The following is a 13,543-nucleotide window of genomic DNA, read 5'->3' as shown; positions in this document are numbered from 1 at the left end:
ATAATGATTTACCTGCAGCCTCTTTGGTGCATACTGGGGTGTAGGAAGGCTCTGGGAGTCTATCCCTAGTGGTAGAAGAGACTGGGTGAGGAAGCTGGTTTGCTGTTACAGTAGAAGTTACCTGGGCGTGAATTACACGGTGGGGAGCTGCAAGTGGGTTTTCTCAGCTAATCTTTTCATTCTGATCCCCCCGGCAGGGTGACGTTGGACTGGCCATGGGTAAGCTGTACGGCAACGATTTCAGCCAGACCACCATTTCCCGCTTCGAGGCTCTCAATCTGAGCTTTAAAAACATGTGCAAGCTCAAGCCCCTGCTGGAGAAGTGGCTGAGTGATGCAGGTAGGGCACAATGCCGTGCTTGTGTGAAGGCTGCCTCTTGGCCAACAAAGCGGGGATTGAACCAGGGGCCTCCACAGCTAAAAGCACAAGCTGCTACAGCTCAAGTTAAAGCTCCCAGACTGGGGCAGTGACAGGCTACTATTCTCTGGGAATTGGGCACCAAGGGGGACTTGTAACACACACTCACCAGGGATACACTTGCAGGGAGAAGGGCAGGGTCACAGAACCCATCGCTGGTTATCATGAGGTTGCAAGCTACACAAACAGGGCGTCCCATTATTCCAGAAACACATGGCTCAGCCACTTGAGAAGTAGTTTGCTTTTTGGACAGCATGTAGCCTTCAGACTCAAGAGATTTTCAGTTCTTTTCCTGGCTATTCTGCTGGGTAACCTTGGGCAAGTCACTTTGCTACTTTCTGCCTCAGTTTCCACATATCTAAATGGGGGATATTGAGACGTATCTCCTTTATAAAGTGCCCTGAGATCTGCTGATGAACCATGATTATGAGAGCTAGATATTTATTATTGAGAGACACCCTTAGTACCTGTAGCCCAGCAGTCCTATGGTATGTATCCTTTATAGACTGCAAAGCCACTAAGGGGCACTGTAGCCACATATACTTGAAAAAAGAAAAGGAGTACTTGTGGCACCTTAGAGACTAACCAATTTATTTGAGCATGAGCTTTCGTGAGCTACAGCTCACTTCATCAGATGTAAGTGAGCTGTAGCTCACGAAAGCTCATGCTCAAATAAATTGGTTAGTCTCTAAGGTGCCACAAGTACTCCTTTTCTTTTTGCGAATACAGACTAACACGGCTGAAACATATACTTGAGCAACTGTGACATCCCATCCAGTGGTGACCTGGACACATTCAGCTGATTTTATTGCAACAGGGACTGTCTCAGCAATATGAGGCGAAACACCCAGCCCGATCCCCAGCTGGTGTCAATTAGCATAGTGCCATTGAAGTCACTGGAGCGACACCAGTTTGCGACAGTTGAAAACTTGGCGCTCAATGTGGCTGGGTGGGAAACATCATCAAAAAGGTGGAAAACAATATTTGGGGGAAACGTTCACTCCACCTTTTCTGACCAGCCCCAATTGAAGCTGGGATTTGGGGCTATTTTGGGCAATGTTAAAAGTGTTACCACTGGGGAAGGAGGGGTTCCTATATAGTATTCTGAACCAGGATCTTTTACGTGTTTAGGGAGGGGCAGCGGTTCCAAGCCAGCTTTCAGGAGCAAAACTCAATCAATCAATAAATCATGAGTAGATCTTCATGATCATTGTGGCAAACCCCAAGGGGACCTAGCACCACGCGGAGTGATCTCTAGCTAGGTCCTTAAGACTATCTGGCATACGTTCAGTACATTTGCTGCCAACAAATGTTGGATTCTGGAATGGCCCTTTTGCAGCCTTTAATTGGTCATTTTTGCCCCATGGGCATGGACAAACTCTTGACCTTTTCAGTTACAAGGACAGCAGGTTGTCACTGGTGGTCAGCTTCAGAGAAAACACCCTCTCAACATGAACATATCTGCTGCCAAATCGTCCTTTGTTCCTTCTTTTCCCCCAGAATCCACTCCTTTGGACTCCTCCGTGAGTACCCCTAATTCCTACCCTTCAGTGAGCGAGATGTTCGGGCGGAAGAGAAAGAAACGCACCAGTATTGAGACCAACATTCGTTCCACGCTGGAGAAGAGATTTCAAGATGTGAGGGGAAAATCTTACCACATGTTGTGAGCTCTATTTCCCACCCAGAAAGTCCTGCTAGTTCTTAAGCTAAGAGCCATTGGCTTTTTTCTTTTGTTTTTTGTTTTTTTTCTTGGAAACTTTTCTTCGTGAAAAAGGCAGGTTTGGGAACACCAAAATATTTCACAAATGCCTATCAATTTCAGCAGATTGTTTGGGTTTGGTTGGGTTAGAACATTCAGATTTTCAAAGAAAGATCAGAATTTGGCACAGAAAGCAGACACGTCTTGCCGACAAACATATTCAGTCAAAAACACCATTTTCCTCCAAAAAAACAATTTAGATGGAAAATTTTCAATGGGCTCCAGTTTTTACCCTCCTCCTGCCCTAAATCTGATTGTATCAAACTTATCCTTCTAGGGCTGGTGAAAAAACAATAGACAGCCTCTTTCAAATTATCAGGAACATGCCCACTTTGGCCAGCATGGAGTTTCCTGTTCTAGGCGTCCTTTAGAATGGGGAAACTTGCTCAATATCCAAGTGTTAAGCTCTTGTTTTATTATTTAGAGATCCTAATTGAGATTGGAGCCCCTTTGTGCTAGGTGCTGTCTAAACATATAGAGAGCATCTCTGCACCAGAGAGTTTAACCTCCACAAAATGAGGGGGCAGGCGGAAGGATGTTTCGTTATCCCTGTTGTATAAATGAGGATCAGAGAGATTAAGTGACTTACCCAAGATCACACAGGAAGTCTGAGGGAGATCTAGAGAGGAGAACCCAGATTTTTTGAATCCCTGTTCGGTGCCTTCACCGCAAGACTATCCTTCCTAGCTTTTCTTTAGGTGGTAGCTTCTCCTTCAATACTGATCTGAGGCTCTTAGAACGGGGTGCTCAGCGCTTTATATGCATAGAGCGTACACCTGTGCATCCTCACTGACTCAACTAGACACCAGTGTGACTCAAAATGTGGACCTTCCACCAGGTCTCTACCCTTTCCCATAGAGAGAGCCAAATCTTCTCCCCTCCCCAGTTAAAAGCTAACTCCAGATTTCTCTCCTCTTGCCACTCAAACAGCGGGAGATCATATAGCCCACTAATGATTTTAGATTAGTTCTATGGGGTTTTCTTTGTTCACTTAATGCCCTCTCTTACCAGAACCCCAAGCCCAGCTCGGAAGAGATCTCCATGATAGCAGAGCAGCTCTCCATGGAAAAGGAAGTGGTTCGGGTTTGGTTCTGTAACCGGCGCCAGAAGGAGAAGCGGATCAGCTGTCCAGTGCCATCCCCCATAAAATCACCTATCTACAACTCCAGACTGGTGAGCCCTGGTGGACCCAGGGGGTACTGGTTGCTTTCCATAAGGCAGCAAGCGTAGCAGGGTGCTAGGGAAGCACATGGCTTGCAGGAAAAGGAGGCAGCAACAGAAGATCATCTCGTACATTTGCATGGCACGGAAGCGTACCTGGCCCTAAACTCTTTACAGATGAAACAGAAAGCGGGAGGGTTAGGTAATCAGAATGCCATTACCCAAATGCTCCTGGAGCTAATACCCTTAGAGCAAGTGGGCCTGACCTTTTTTCGTTTTAAGTTGCACACAAATTATGGCACTTTCAACAGCACCCTGGAGGCTTCTAGCGGGCATTGGCTCAGCACTGACTCAGTGGAAGGAGCACTATCGACTGAATCATCAGCTGCACTTCCTGCAGTGCAGTTCCCTCTAGCTGGGGCTTTGGTTACCACTGACTCAGTGGGAAGAGCACTGTTAATGGAATTAACAACACCTGATTCCCCAGCACCTCCAGGGGAAAGGGATGGAGATGCTGCTGTGCAGGGGACGGATTGAGCTGGTATTCAGCATGCCAGGCTGCACTTGTCTGATGGCCTCATCCCTCTCCGCAGAATGTAATCGTTTAGTCTCTTTTTTAAAATAAGGACCAGACCCCCAGCTGCTGTAAATCAGTAAAGTGATAGGCTGATTTACACCAGCTAAAAATCCGGCCCTATGTTTCTGGGTCCTTACAGTTGCAAAGAAAAGCTTTCAAATGCTTATAGAGACTGAGTTTTCAATAATAGCTCTGACAGGTGAGAACTGCCTTCATTCAGCTCAGTGGGCTGTTAACTCTGAAGCCTACTAATGGTGGTTTACATCTCAATGCAGAACATTTGAGAAGAAACACTGAACTGCTCTGGAACAGTGGGTGGAGTACAAGACTGCCAGTTTATCCCTTTTCCCTTCTTGCTGTGGAATTAGGTGGTGGTGGCTGGAGAATTTATAGGGATGGGAGAATGGAAGGGGCCACCTAGAAGCAAGACACAAGGGATTAGAAAATGAGGATGTGTTAGAGCACGGCCTTGAGGAAGTCGTGCCAACTAACATGATGTTAAATGTGACTTTGCAGTCAATTTAAACAGAGCCAAGCCCTGTTCAAGGCGCCAGCTGGTACTGGGTAAACCCAGCTGGAAAACATAGAGTAAACCATGACCGGCTGACAGGATGTTAAACAAAGCTCGTCCCTGACTACATGACACTGCCCATTAAGTCAGTGTTTAATGTCATGTTAGTTAACACAACTGCTCCAGGACCTGTTCTCATCCAACCAGGAAGTGAAGCCACAAATAACGAACCAGGTTCGAGTGATATTTCTCCCCTTTGGCCCCAGTTCAGCCAAGCGTTTAAGCAAGTGCTGAGCTTCAGCCACTTCCGTGCGACTTGAGCACGTGTGTAAGTGCGCTGCTGAGTCAGGATATCTGAGACCAGAAGGAAGCATCGCTGCAGCTTCCTTCGCCCCTCGCCAAGCCTGGCGGTGCAGCGTTATAACCACTAACAGCCTAACGTGCAGACAGGGCTCTCTACTTTTCAGAGTACATGGCAGTGCCAGGGGGAGGTGGCACAATCCTTTGTGGCCTCGCTACAGAGCATGAGCTGCTCTCAAGTATGGGAGGCACTGCGTATACAAGACACTCCCTGTTTCTTCGCCCACCTCAGTAACTGCGGACTTTGACTTGGCACACAGGGATTTCCTATTAAGGCAGGTCTGGAACTTGTCGACAGTCTAATAGGCCTGGCTACAGTACAAGGTGAATCCTGCTGCAGAAGTGTCTGCAAACACTCATTCAGTGACTTCGCTTTGACTGGATCACTGGCCTCTTTTATTCACTGTCCTTGAATGTTTTCATGAGTGAATTTTTGTTGGAAAGGGTGATTGCGTAAAGAGAAAGCGTCACAAATATTCGTTCAGTAGTGTATTTGTAATCTGCTGGTGAGTGGGTGTTGTGGATAACAGCCAAATACTGCTGCCAGTTAATGAGCTGAGCTCAAGTGGCAGGAGTCTGTTTTGCAGTGCTGAAGGCTGCTAGGGATTCATATGGGGGCAGGGCAGTCATTATGTATTCACAAGGGATTGTCTCATCTTGAAATCTCGGTGGGTTTGGGAGTCACCCAGTCAGGGAGCAGCAAAATAAAACCATGCACAGCAGGACAAGCTACTTGCAAGCAATAAATATTCAAAGCAATAGTTTTTGTGAGTAGATTTGCCATGAACTTGTTAGCTGAAGTATGATCACATGAGCTATTCACTCATCATAGAATATCAGGGTTGGAAGGGACCTCAAGAGGTCATCTAGTCCAACCCCCTGCTCAAACTCGGACCAATCCCCAGTTTTTGCCCCAGATCCCTAAATGGGCCCCCTCAAGGATTGAAATCACAACCCTGGGTTTAGCAGGCCAATGCTCAAACCACTGAGCTATCCCTCCCAGCTCTCCCCCAACCCAGGCAAGTATCCTAACCACTGGACTAGAGAGTGAGAGTAGCCATGAGGCTGGCCCAAAGCACATTTAACTCAAGTGGAACAGCTTCAACAGGCAAGGAGGAGGAGGGCGGCACCCCTTTTGCTATTGCAGAAAGGTCCGGAGACGCACACCAGGCGACATTCGAACCCAGGTTGCCGGCACCGCACACACATGGTGTGACCATCAGCCCACAGAGGGTATTGGGGGGAAGGATAGCTCAGTGGTTTGGTCCTGCTTTGAGCAGGGGGTTGGACTGGATGACCTCCTGAGGTCCCTTCCAACCCTGGTATTCTATGATGACTCCAGATGGTGTGATATTAGAAATCAGGATTCCCTATATTCTATTCTGATCATGCCAAACAATTTGTTATATTTGTTTGATTAGATTTATACAAATAAAAACAATAGGTGTAGATCACCCCTTCACCCCCAAAGCTAACTACAGCCACAAAAATCTTAATTGGCAGCTAGTCCCAGACCAGGAATTAAAACTCAGCCCCCTGAAAAGAAAAAAATTCACTGAAGTCATTAAGAACGAGGCCACGATTTTCAAAAGTGACTAGTGGTTAAAGATGCCTCTGATTTTGTGTCCAACTTGAGAGACTTGGAAGGGCCCTGATTTTCAAAGGTTGTGCTCAGTGCTTTTGAAAATCTTGGTCTAGGTTTATAAACCTCCAAGTCTCTTCACAAATAATTTAACAGAACTTGAAAATAAGGGCATGTCTACAAAATTTAGTCACTCTAACTTATGTCTGCGTACAATTGCCACAGTAATTACATCACTTGTGTGTGTGTGTCCACTTTGCTCCTTGTGTCAACAGCACACATCTTTACCTGGAGCGCTTGCACTGATTGAATTGTCAGTTTCTGAAAGCCAGCAACAGTCAATGTAAGCAATGCAGTGTCTACATTGACACTGCGTTGACCTAACTATATGTTCCATTCTATGCCTCCGATGAAGTGGGCTGTAGGCCACAAAAGCTTCTGCTCAAATAAATTGGTTAGTGTCTAAGGTGCCACAAGTCCTCCTGTTCTCTTTGCGGATACAAACTAACACGGCTGCTACTCTGAAACCTGTCAGAATACAGCAACATTGACTCTATGCCTCCCAGGGAGGTGAAGTTATTAAGTTTGTGTAGCGGGCAAGTTACTTAGGCGGGAGCAAAATTTTAGTGTAGACACTTCCATGGTTAGGTTGACGTAAGCTGCCTTTTGTCAACCTAACTGTAGTGTAGACCAGACTTAAGCCCCATGTTGAGATCCTCAGCAGCACTTCTAGGCATCATGCTTGTCCCTCTGCACTGGGGTGAACTTTGCCCAAACAGAAAAATGGAACAAGCTTTGCCAGTCAGAGGCAGGGAGCAAAGCTGGTCAAAAACCATGAAAAAATGTTGGCAATTTTTACCTGAAAATGTTTTTCATTGGAAGATATTTTTGATGAAAAAATTCTCCAGTGAGCTGTGGAGCCAGTCAGAGAATGCCTCCCCCCAACCACCCCCCAAAAAATCACAAGTGTTTGCAAAAACTTGTGCACATTGTTTTTTGTTTGAAAATAAACAAGCAAACAGCCCAATTCCAAAGCTTATAACACCCTCATGCTTCAGGGCATAAACCAACTTTTAAATATTAGGGATCAGGAAAAAAATTTTCCTGGGGACAGATGATCCCATAACTGCAGGGTTTCTTGCATCTTCCTCAAATGCATCTGGTGCTGGCCACTATTGGAGACTGTCTAGATGCCTCCCTTGTCTGATTTTTTATGGCTGGGAGTGGGAATCCTAGTACAGTGGCAGTGTGTAGATTCTGCAGAACGTAGCGGCTTAGATAGGGCTCTCTTGTCATCCTTTGGTGAAGGAGGCTGCCCTCTCCCCGTCTTTCCCTTAGATTAGAGGTTCCCAACCTGTGGTTGGCAAAGGGTCCCAGGATCACTTGTTGGAGATCCATAGCGAGCTGCCTGGTTATATGGTGCTGGTTCTCTGCCTGGTTTCCAGCTGAGACAAACAGAAGCAGTGGGAGTGGGAGATGGACCGAAGAGGAGAGGGGCCTGTGGGCCTGATTCTCTTCTCACTTATGCGGGTGTGACTCCAGAGTAACTCCAGTGAAGCCAACTTCACCAAAGGTACATCGCTGTGAATAACACCGGTGTGTCAATGGTGTTACACCAGTGTAAGTGGCAGAGACTCAGGCCCGGAGCTTGTAGCCTTTTGCAAAAGAAGAGAATGTTTATCATGCGAAAGGCGGCTTAAAATACATGAACGTTTTCCAACCATAACGTGTCCATGCAAGCAACCACTCTAGTACCACTGCAACATTCTGTGTGTGGGGAGCCGCCCCGTGGGATGGCTGATGGGAGAGGACATGTCTGAGATCTGCTCCGCGCTGTGGAAAAAGCTTGAGAGCCCCGGCCCTGGAGTGAGCATGTGTTTGTTTGTGTCTGGGACGAAGGGATTGGCGTCTACACATGCACGGTCCAGTCTGCTGCCCAGGGGGAACGGTGCGCCTCTATCATAATACCCATGGAACCATGTGTGGGAATCTGAACTGTATCTGGATAAGAAATCTGTGTGGGTGTGTGCAGAGTAGACTAAGGGATTCCTGTGGGAATGGGAGGCTAGTGCGTGACAGTGTGTACTACTAAGGGAATGGTTTCAGAGTAGCAGCCGTGTTAGTCTGTATTCGCAAAAAGAACAGGAGGACTTGTGGCACCTTAGAGACGAACCAATTTATTTGAGCATGAGCTTTCGTGAGCTACAGCCCACTTCATCGGATGAGCTGTAGCTCACGAAAGCTTATGCTCAAATAAATTGGTTAGTCTCTAAGGTGCCACAAGTCCTCCTTTTCTTTTTACTAAGGGAATGGCACTCCGGGATCTATGTTCTTATTAATAACTGTGTGTCACTAATTCACTGTTGGCTTCTGTTCCCTTCCAGGTCTCTACCTCAGGGTCCCTGGGCCCCCTCTCAGTGAATCCGATGCACAGCACCATGCCTGGGACAGGTAAGCCTGGCTCAAGAATTGATGCCTCTCTCCTTTCCTTCACTGATAGCAAATTCCCTCTTGCTCTGTGGCCGATCAGTACTTAGACCTTATATTTGATCCAAAGGCTGCTTTTGTTTCCACATTTGCAGCCCATCCTAGATGGGCTCTTGGACTGACTGTAATTAGCTGCCTGACATGGCCAGTTCAGCAGCGATGGGCGCAGATGGCAGGCAAATGCTGCCATTTAGGGATGGAAGGGACCAGAGCAAAACCCTGGATCCAAACACTCCTGAACTTTGAGAGGAGCTGGCTCTGGATCTATCTATTTCTCCTCTTATATTTAGATTGTCAGTTCTTTGGGGGCAGGGACTGTTTGTCTGTTCTGCATCTGTGCAGCACCTGGCGCAGTGGGGTCCTGTTCAATGACTAGGGCTCCTAGGCATGATGAGGATGATTATTACAGGGGCTCAAGTCTCTCTGTGCTAATGTGAAGGGCTTTGGAACAAGACTCAACTTCCCAGCCTGGGATTTATTTATCTTTTTAAACTCCTCCACCTGCTCTCTTCCAATCTCTCCCCATTCCTTCTGCTGTCTTCCTTCCTTCCTTCCTTCCATTCTATCCCCAAAAGCAGCTGCCTCCCTCCCACCTGCCTTGCCACTGCCTTCAAGTTCTGGCAGAGGGTTTGCGGCTGGGAACATGCTCCATGGGGTGTGTCCTTGAAGGAAGATTCTGGCATCTCTTCAGCAGAGACCTGGCGGATCTCACACTGGAGGAACCATGTGCTCCAGTCACTGTGCTTTGCTGCAGGGAGAATGCCCCCTGACCTCTTGTGTAGGGGTGTCTAGTTTGTCAGATCAGGGCACAGTTAACATGCATTTGCCGTTGCAGCAAGCCAAGGGATAAGGAGAGTAGTGGGACAGATGCACCTGCTTCCCAGTAGGAAAGAAGAGGTGAGCCTCATTCTTGTCTCTCTTCTCGTGCAGTAACATCATCTTGTTCCCCTGGGAACACCAGCAGGCCCTCGTCCCCCAGTACAGGGCTCCATGCCAGCAGCCCCAGTGCATCCCAGAGCAACTCTAAAGCCACAATGAACTCGTCCAACTTCAATCCTTCTGGGTAAGGCGATGGGAAGCACCTGGCATTAATGCCCAGGGCGTGGGGGAGCAAAAGGGACCCTCAAGAAGAACATTCAGAGCTCGCTGCATACTATAGTGATGGGCTTTAGAAAAACACAGTTAGATGAGGCCATTCCATTGTGGTGGTTTCATGCTCACTCTGAGGGTCCATGAGGAATGGCTGGTTTCTGCTTCCAAACTTATAGAAAAGGCCACATTTGTTTGAAATGTCCTGCTAGCAAAGACTCAGCGTGTGAGCAGGTATAGGGGCTGTGATGCTTTCCTTCTGTATGTGGTAGGTACAGTGGGGGAAAGGAGAGAGGAAGAGGAGAAGATTTAGTTGACTGTTGCTCCTACTTAGACCCCGTCCTCCGCATCCCAGTTGCCCTCCCAGGGACTGACCCACTGTGTCCGCTCACAGTAGCGGTGCTGGGTGGCAGATAGAGGAAAAGTATCCCCGGGGCTTTGTCTGTTCTGTCCCCAGCAGATTCCCCATGCTCTGGGGCAAAGCCCTTCTAGCTGTTTCTCATCACGTGCCCCGCTGCTAAGTTCAGTGCTGCTGCTGGTGTCCCTCTCCTCCCCCCCGGCCACTGCTGCTCCTGCTCCCAACCAGCATTGCTCATGACATCAGCGACAAGTTAGCAGAAAGCAAACCCAGAGCATGGAGGGTGTGTCAGCAGCTGCTGGGCCTCCTGCATCGTGGAGGAACTTGTTCGGCGCCGGTACACCTGCGACGAGGCAGGATCTGATCTTACGTTGCCCCTGTGACTCCGCACACGTGAAATCTGAGCAAGGTGGATGCTTCTTGGTCATTCAGAGAAGACTGGCTTGGTTATAGTGCAACCCACCCTGAGTTTTGCTCTGAGCCCCCTGCTGGGTTTAGAGGATCAGTTGCCGGCTACATAGGGCTACAGATGAAATAACGATGGGCTCCCAATTCAGGGGAAAGGAAAATAACGGTGCATTTGTGTCTGTTGTTCCCTTTTTTTCAGATCTTGGTACCGATGGAATCAACCCTCTTATCTCCATTGAGGCTGCTGCTCCATCATGCACAAAGGGAGCCCTGATTTCTAGCCATGGACCAACTTCTGGGGCAAAGTTTGGAGTGAGGGTGCCTTCAAAGTGCAGCAGAAGGAAGGTCTTGCTTATGGGAGCCCAGCACAGCTGGACTGTTTAGAGACTCGGGCTGTAACTGAACCTCCCACAGGAGATTCTCAACTCCAGCAGTGAAATTTAACACTCCTCCAGGTGTTAACCAGAATAATCCCCCACTTAGCCACAGCAGCACCAAACACTGTCCAATGCGTGTGGATCTCTGCGATGCTCTGCCTTGCCTGGCAAGAGCCAGTCTGGAAGGATTTCCATATCACACTCCTCCTTCTCCTAGCTCATTTCAGAGCTTGCCGTGAGAAGGGTCTGCAGTGCCGTCTCTGACCACACCCACATCCCAGAAACCCCGGAACTGAACCCAGGTGACCACGTTCATTTCACCAAAGACCTGCATCTAGATGTGAGCTTTGGTACCCTGTCGACTTCAGGTTAATGTCATTGTACTTTATTCCCCACTCAACGGTTCTCCCCTTTTCTAAAGCTCTTTTCTTGCTTTCTTTAAATGTTTAGAGCCAGGAGCCTCTTTACCTTCCCCCCCACCCTTAAAAGAAATGCACCTTATTTGTAAAGACACTGCTCTGGTCATTGCTCAGCTCCGATCCTCGCCCCACTGCTCCCTGGGTGGCTGTCATTTTTAAGCATCATGAGTGAAATTCTGGCTCCTTTGAAGCCAACAGGAGTTTTGCCCCAGGATTTCGCCTCGTGTTTATTTTACTTCCCTGTTATTTATCCATTGGGGCTTCATCAGCTACCAAACAACAAGACCTGCCTAAGGTTGTGTCTGTGTGTCTCCATACTGAGCATTTTTGCTGAATTATTAACATGTAAATAGCTTTCACCATTCTTTGTGCTCTGTCCGTCTGTCCCTGGGAGGACAGTTTGTAGAACTCAGGTGTGAATTCTGAGGATTTTATTTTCCTGTGTGTGTATTGTTTAATTTCATTAAAAACCAAAGTATAGAAAATCTAACAAATTTCACAGAGTATCAACAGGGAAATAATGCTTATTTCACAGCTCGTCTATCTTAAAGGAGCAGATATTTCATTTTGTAGAGTAGAACTGAGACGTGAAATAGGTTACAAAGTGAAGGGTATGCGTGTGTTCATTTTAAACAAAAAGTGATTTAGAAGGTACTTACGCATAAAGAAGCATGCTGTGGCTCACCACCTGAGGAACATTCTAGAAAAGGCCAAGGGGACGGGGCTGAGCTCAACATGTAGAGTGGAGAAGTATAAGCATGTGAGGAACAAATCCATACATAGAAAGGTAAAATATGATTGGTTAGCGGGTTGTGTTATGTAACTGCCATGTGCTATAAAATAGCAATGGCAGGGGCTCCCTGCTGGAGGGACTCTGGCTGATTTTTGTACCAGGGGCTCTCCCTTTGTGCACACTGAATAAAGTCTTGTTGAATCGAATCGAATTGAAGACCCTTGATTCTGCCCGGCATCTGATTCATTTGGTTGTTATTGGGAACCACAAAATCCCAACAAAAGTCCTGAGCAAGCTCCTCAGCTGGTGTCAGTTCTCGTCATGGCAATGACGTCAGCAGAACGTCAGTGATCTACACCCGCTGAAGATCTGGTTCATAAAGTGTAAATCGACATTCTGGTTTGCAATGTTGATTCTATTTCTTTTTCTAATGTCTGATGGTTATTTTCAGGCAAACACTAGCTCCATTTTTACGGGTAAAAATCCTGTTTTATTAGTGGTTTGAACAATTGTTTTCCTTGATTCAGTGCTGTTTTAAAAAGCCCCCCAAAAGGCTCTTCATTCTGGGGTTGTACCCCACAATGAATTAATGGATCTTTCTCTGTCGCTTCCTCACACAGGTCTCAATCCTGCAAACATTGTAAATTTCAGTTGTGTATATTTTGTAGAACCTTATTCTGTAATTTTCTGCTTCATTGGGGTTTTTATCCTGAAACCAGAAACTCTAATAATAACTACAGCTGATTGAAAAAAGGTTTCATTCAAACTTTTCTGTGAATGGTTTCATTTTTTTTTCAACAAAATATTTTGAAGTAAAAAGGGGATAAAGAGTGGAGAGTTTTCCCCCTCCAATGAAATTTTTTCCCCAAAATGTCCATCTGTAATTTTTTAATCAAAAAAAAAAATCAAACGTGAAATTTTTTTTTTTTTTTTTTTTTTGCTGCAAAATTGTTCATTTTGGTCAAAAAGGCATCTTCTGTCAGGGGAAAAAAGTTTCACTGGAAAATTTTAAACCAGCTCTAATAATAATAATTAATAAAAGTCCAGATCTCATACATTAACTTGAATGGAGCTATATTTATTTACAAATAAATCTTTGGGTCTGATTCTCTAGTGCCTTCTAACTATATGACTCCATTAATTTCAGTAACCTGTATACAACTGGTAAAAAGGCAGAAGAGAAATCGGGGTCAATGTGTCTAGAAAACTTTCCTCTTATGGCCCATTGCATAATATGACTAGAATTTTCTTAGTGGCTCTTGCTAGTGGAGTCCTTGTATAGTTTCCTTTACCAGTATGGAAAGA

General features: G+C 46.5%; 1 protein-coding gene across 1 annotated transcript in view; it reads left to right on the top strand.

Moving 5' to 3' along the window:
• Positions 1-12,444, top strand: part of POU2F3 (POU class 2 homeobox 3) — a 53,105-nt gene extending 40,661 nt beyond the window's left edge. Inside the window, exons 7-12 of the mRNA XM_048827150.2 lie at positions 198-339; positions 1,918-2,054; positions 3,188-3,349; positions 8,752-8,818; positions 9,785-9,917; positions 10,909-12,444. Coding sequence (XP_048683107.2) covers positions 198-339; positions 1,918-2,054; positions 3,188-3,349; positions 8,752-8,818; positions 9,785-9,917; positions 10,909-10,948 — 681 coding nt within the window. The 3' untranslated portion in view covers positions 10,949-12,444. The remainder of the gene's footprint in view (positions 1-197; positions 340-1,917; positions 2,055-3,187; positions 3,350-8,751; positions 8,819-9,784; positions 9,918-10,908) is intronic.
• Positions 12,445-13,543: the final 1,099 nt, after the last annotated feature.

The sequence above is a fragment of the Caretta caretta genome, chromosome 22 (assembly GCF_965140235.1).
Source record: "Caretta caretta isolate rCarCar2 chromosome 22, rCarCar1.hap1, whole genome shotgun sequence".
In the NCBI taxonomy this organism is placed as follows: Eukaryota; Metazoa; Chordata; order Testudines; family Cheloniidae; genus Caretta; species Caretta caretta.
The sequence above is the reverse complement of the archived record's forward strand: the minus strand, read 5'-3'. Positions and strand labels throughout refer to the sequence as shown.